Genomic DNA, 5,686 nt, shown 5'->3' with positions numbered 1-5,686 from the left:
CACTCCACGACCTGACCGCACACGTGTCGAACACTAGGTGGCAGCAGCCACAAGAGATCTCAGCTTGGCAGAGACCCCAGGGTTCCAGGCCTCAAGGCCTAGGGGTTCCAACACGTCCTCCCCCTCCCGGAATGGCCAGAGTAACTGGCCTCGCCTGTGGGGGAGCCAGTCCCCACTGCCATATCCTGTCGGGAGGTGGAAGGGGAAAGTAGGTGCAAATGAATCGTTCCCACGACCCTTGCTTGTCAAAATGTCTCGGGGCCCCTTAACACTGAAATAATGCAGAGAAAGTGTCTGAAAAGCCCACGTGGACAGAGACCGCAGGGCGCCCTGGCGACAGGGTGGGCAGCCCTGAGAGGCGGCGGGCGGAGCGGGCACGCACCGCAGAAGCCGGGCTCCCGCCACGCGATGTGCACGCCTCTTCGGGCGCAGGCCGCCGCGTAGCTGGCCACCGCGTCGCACAGGCACTCCCGGCCGTCGGAGCAGGCGCACACGTCGTAGCGGCAGTTGCGCAGGTAGGGCAGCGGGCTGACCGCGGGGTGGCAGGCGGCGAACGCTGGGGACTTCAGCACCGCACAAGCTTCCTCGGCGAACCTGGCTGCGGGGGAGAGGGGCCAGCATAAATGGGCGGGCTTGCCGCGAGAGGACCATGGAAAGGGTGTCTTCCGTGGGAGGGTCTGTCACAGGCGGGGATATGCCTGGGGAAAGGGGGGGCTCGGTCCTGCAGCGGGGGGAGGATGTTTTCCGTGGTGGGGATCTGGTACCAGGGTGAGTTTGCGAAAGGGACCCTATGCCCAAGAAGGGGAGTCCGTTCTGCTGGGAGGGGGTCGCCGCCATGAGGGTGTCTTTCGCGGGGGGGTGGGGGGGGCACCTGGGCACGTCCAGAGATGCTAACACAGCTGACCTCCAGTCCCGCCCAGTCCAGGTATCCTACGGTAAATTTAACTGAGTGGGTGTGGGGGCGGCTGCAGTAGCCTGAGAACGTCAAAGGGTGGGGACCGTGTACTATCCTTTTCCTTCACCGGGTCTGGCTCTCAGTAAAGGGACTTTGAAGAGCAACTGTTCCAGATGCAGATAATGAGATGCTGACGGTAACACCAAAGGTCCACCCCCAAATCCCTCGCTCCCCACACCCGCGGCGAGCGCACTGTCCCGTGGAGCGCGCTGGGACGTGGGGGCCCAGCGGGATCGGCGCCTCCCCCCAGGCTCACGCACTCTGGCGCGGGTTGAGGGCACAGGGGTCGCTGTGTTGCTTCTGCAGGTCTTGACAGTCGCCGTGCAACTTCCATGCATTTCCGAAGTCCTCCACCAGGGGCTCCGCCAGTCCTGCAGGGGTCCGGAAGTCGTCGCCCTGGTCGCCGTTGTAATTCCCGCACAGGCCGCAGGTCTTCCCGGAATAGGCTGGGGACAGCTGCGGGAGAGGCCAGACCACCTTGGAGCCGCTGCTGCCAAAGCAGCAACAGTGTTGTTTCGCTAATGGGATTATTTTAATCAGAAAATTTACCCCAGTGAAAAATAAATATGAGTTTAATAAAAGACCGCTAAACCCTGGGCTGTAGAAGAAAAAAGTATAAAGCCAACTGAGGGGTAAGCCTCCTCGCTCCATCCCTGCTCCTAAATCACTAGTCAGAGATCTGTCCCGTGGGAAGGGATTTTAGAGATTATCTGGTCATTTAAAGACAGGAAAAAACGGAGGCCCAGAGAAGAATGACTTGCCTAAGGTCACAGAAGCAGGGGCAGAGCTGGGAGGAGTAGGCAGGCTGAGCCCCACCACCCTGCTATCTGCCCGCTGTGCCTGTCAGAAGAGTGGCTAAGCCAGTGGGCTGCCACCCACAGGAGTCACATGCAAACTCAAGCCCCTCTAAAGGACAGTGGTGTGGGTCACACACGTGTACTCCACACGAAGGTGGAGTGGGTGTGCTCCAAGCCCTCTTGGAGCTCCTGTTTGATGACAAGGAACAACACCTTCCCCCTAATCTCCTGCATTTAACCCAGCCTCTGAGCGTCATTGAAGAGAAAAGACCACACCCAAAGAGGACTGGGAAGTGTAGGGGCTAGTGATGGGTAGAAGTGGGGTCAGGGAGGACTCTGGGACAGCCTGCTGTGGGATGACCAAGAGGGGTCCAGGATTCAAATTCCAGGCCATCGGCATGCAGCTTATTGTCAGAACTGGAGAAAGTTCTGAGCACAAAGTGCACATTCAGAGGAGTGAAGTGGAAGTACAGTGAGGGTTACCACTGGTTTCGGTTGAGAGAACCCTGATTCAGAGTTAGAGCAGGGCTGGAAGGCAAGAGTCCTGACTCCCACTCTACAGGTCATTACCAAGGCTGATGACCTGCCTGTGTTCTGAAGCCCTCAGGTGCTAAGCCTGTGCCCCCCAAGGTCATCTCCTGGAGCCCCTTCCTGCTCTGACTTACCAAGATGCCCTGTGAACAATCCAGTAGAAAGTTTCAGCCCCATATAAAATGTAACCATGTAAGTATTGTGAACAAGAAGGGGAACAGAGTAATGACTCCTTGTTTGCTCCACCACCATCAAGTGTTGTCACATTAGGCACCAAGGCCCTCCCTGACCTCCCCATTTAACGTTTAAATTCCCCAACCCTGGCACTTCCTGCCCCCTTCTCTGCTTTATTTATCTGCCTGGGATTTATCACCTTCCAATATATAATACAATATACTTGTTTGCTTTCTTTGTCTGTCTCCCCCCACTAGAATTTAAATGAGGTAAGGATTTTTCTGTTTTGTTTCACTGCAGAATGGTGCCTGCCTTAGTCCATTCAAGCTGGGATAACAAAATACCATAGGCTGGATGACTTATAAACAACAGAAATTTTATTTCTTACAATTTTGGAATCTGGGAAGTCCAAGATCAAGGCGCCAGCAGATTCGGATGTCTGGTTCATAGATGGAGCCTTCTAGCTGTGTCCTCCCATGGTGGGAGGGTATAGCTAGCTCTCTGGGGTCTTTTACAAGAGCACAGATCTCTTTTTTTTTTTTTTTTTTTGAGTTAATTGCAGAGATTTTTTTAAGAGCATCTGCAAGCAGACAGGCTGCCACCAAGAATGGAAAATGGTGACAGCCACAGATCTCATTCTTAATCACCTCTCAAAGTCTCCACCCACCTCCTAATAATACCAGACCTTAGGGGTCAGAATTTCAACAACCCCTGGGAGTTAGATGAATTTGGGGAGGACACCCTCAGACCACACCAGTGCCAGCAGGCACTCAATAAATATTTGCTGAATGAATGAACCACTGAACAAATGAATGAATCAACTAGATTCTCCTCCTAACATGGGCTAGAGTACAAAGCCAGCAGTCAAGGTCAGGCTGGGCAAAGCAGCACAACTGGTGATGAGCCTTCCTCCCCTCCCCACAACTCAGCATCTTTCTTTCTCTCCTTTGCTCACCACCACTCTCTAAAATTATGTCTTCTTCTTAATCTCAGGATCAGGTCAGCCAGGGGTCAGAACTGTGAATATGCCCATGGACACCAGGTTGTGGCTGGCAAGAGCCCTGCAGAGTCTGATACTTAGAGGAGGCATTTGCAGTTTGAAATAAACCTCTGCTCTGCCCAGTTCTGACAAAGAGGGAATATTACCAGAGGGTCTTCCCACTGCACCCTGCCAAGGCTGAGCTGGGCCCCACACATAGCCAGATGAGCAGGGAAGAGCACACACAAAGCCTGATTTCCACTGGCCAGAGCCTTGCTGCCTGGACCTCTAGCTCCATGGGGACAGAGCACGCCCAGAAGGGCAGGCAATCAGAAGGAGTGGCCCCAGGAGGACAGGCACTCAGAGGCAGTAGCCCCTGGCAGCACCATCTCCCTCACACTGCAGTCCCCAAGACCCTGGGATTAGCATTCTGAGGTGCCCCTGCTCCATGTCAAGGGTCCCATTCCTGCTTCACATCAAACCCGTAAGCCAATCCCACAGCCTGTGAGGTCCTCTGACCCTGTCCTGAGTCTAACCAAGGAAATCCTCTTCTCGTTAGCTAAACTGACCAAAATACACACCCAGAAATAATCCCACATCCCTTCCCACAGAAAGAAGTCAACCTTTGTCCCCCTCAGGGGAGAGGAAGGGCAGGTCCCAGAGCGAGAAGCCATGGCCCTGCTGACCGAGGGGAGGGACTTCATGGATGGGAGAGCAGCTGTCTGTGGCAGGGAGGGTTCGGAGAAGTGGCATGGCTAAGGTGAGGTGCTGCCTTGAAGATCCAGGTCCAGGGGCCAGGAGACCCCCATTCCGATCTTCACCCTGTCACTATGGTTATGAGACCTGGGAAAGTTCCTCTTGCTCTAGAAATGATGGTTCTTTATTTCCAGCTGGAAACAAGAAGATCTCCCAGACCTTTCTACTCTATGGTCTATGGTCAGAGGTATATTTTTTATTAAAAAAAAAAAAAAGAGTTAGTTTGAAATCCCTCAGGGACTCTAAGACAAGAGAAATAGCATAGCCTCATGTGAAGGGAGGAAGCCAGGATTCAGCCGGGATGCCCAACACCCTTCCCAGGATTATACGAGGGACTCTGACCCAGCATGCAGGGGGCACTCCCAGGGACCCTAACAGGATCCAGGACTGCTGTTCTCAGAGTGTGGTCTTGGGGCTGAAGGTCCTTAAGGCCCTTTCTAGGGGCCTATGGGACCACAACTCTTCATGATAATATGCAGACATTTGTGTTTTCCCTTCTCATTCTCTCACAAGCATACAATGGAATTTTCCAGAGGCTACATGACACAAATTATTGCAAAAGACTGACTGCAGAAGTAGATATGAAAATCCAGCTGTCTTCTATTAAGCCATCCATTAAAGAAATGTGCAGAAATGTACAACAGCGGTATTCTTCTCATTGCTTATTTTTGTTTTGGAAAACAGTTATTTTTCAGACAAAAATACTTATATTAATCTACAGTGGATTTACTGTTGTTGTTTTTAATGGATTGATAAATACATATTTTAAATGCCTCTGATTTAATTTCAGTATTTATATATAATCCTCATAAAAGATCTTGGGGCCCTCAATAATTCTTAAGAGTGTAGAGGCATCCTGAGACCAAAACCTGAGAACCGCTGGTCTGACTGGAAAGGCACTTGGTAGAAAATTAATACTTGCTCTGTGATAAATGGGTGGCAGTGGGGGGTCAGACCAGGAAACCAGGTCAGAGGATTAGATTCTGGCTCTGAAAGTCTAGGAACATGGACAGTCTCTCTGCTTCCGCATCCCTTAGCTGCCTCAATTATAAGATGGCAGTAATAATACCCACACTGCCTACCTGCTGAGGACATTTCAAGGGAAACAGGGTAGATGGAAGGATGGGGAATGGTATGAATTGCTATTCCATGAGATTCTAGGCCCACAGAGAACAAGAAGAAGTCGCCCATAGAGTCAGAGTCCCATTGTCCAGAGGAGGAATTTGGTAGTCCCCTGTGCAAACCTCTCCCCAGCAGAGGGGGTGACTTTCTCTTGGCTGTGGGTTCCAGTGGGACTCTTCCTGTGCCCATAGTGGGCACCTGGGGAGATACACCTATCTCCAGGCCTCATCTCAGCCAGGATATTGGACAGCAAATCTGGCCCCTTCCCAGCCCCACAAGAGCCTATCCCAGGCTCGGCGCCTGTGGCTCAAGCAGCTAAGGCGCCAGCCACATACACCTAATGTGGCGGGTTCGAATCCCCAGCCTGGGCCC

At 52.5% G+C, this 5,686-nt stretch overlaps 1 protein-coding gene across 1 annotated transcript in view; it reads right to left on the bottom strand.

Annotated features, from left to right (window-relative positions):
* Positions 1 to 5,686, bottom strand: part of VWF (von Willebrand factor) — a 147,272-nt gene that overhangs the window by 90,547 nt on the left and 51,039 nt on the right. The window contains exons 14-15 of the mRNA XM_003796416.3: positions 1,216 to 1,411; positions 383 to 598 (exon numbers count right to left, since the gene is read on the bottom strand). Of these exons, the coding sequence (XP_003796464.1) occupies positions 383 to 598; positions 1,216 to 1,411 (412 nt within the window). The remainder of the gene's footprint in view (positions 1 to 382; positions 599 to 1,215; positions 1,412 to 5,686) is intronic.

This window comes from Otolemur garnettii, unplaced genomic scaffold (genome assembly GCF_000181295.1).
Source record: "Otolemur garnettii isolate 467f Iridium unplaced genomic scaffold, OtoGar3 scaffold00104, whole genome shotgun sequence".
Taxonomy (NCBI): domain Eukaryota; kingdom Metazoa; phylum Chordata; class Mammalia; order Primates; family Galagidae; genus Otolemur; species Otolemur garnettii.
This window is presented reverse-complemented; position numbering and strand designations above follow the sequence as displayed.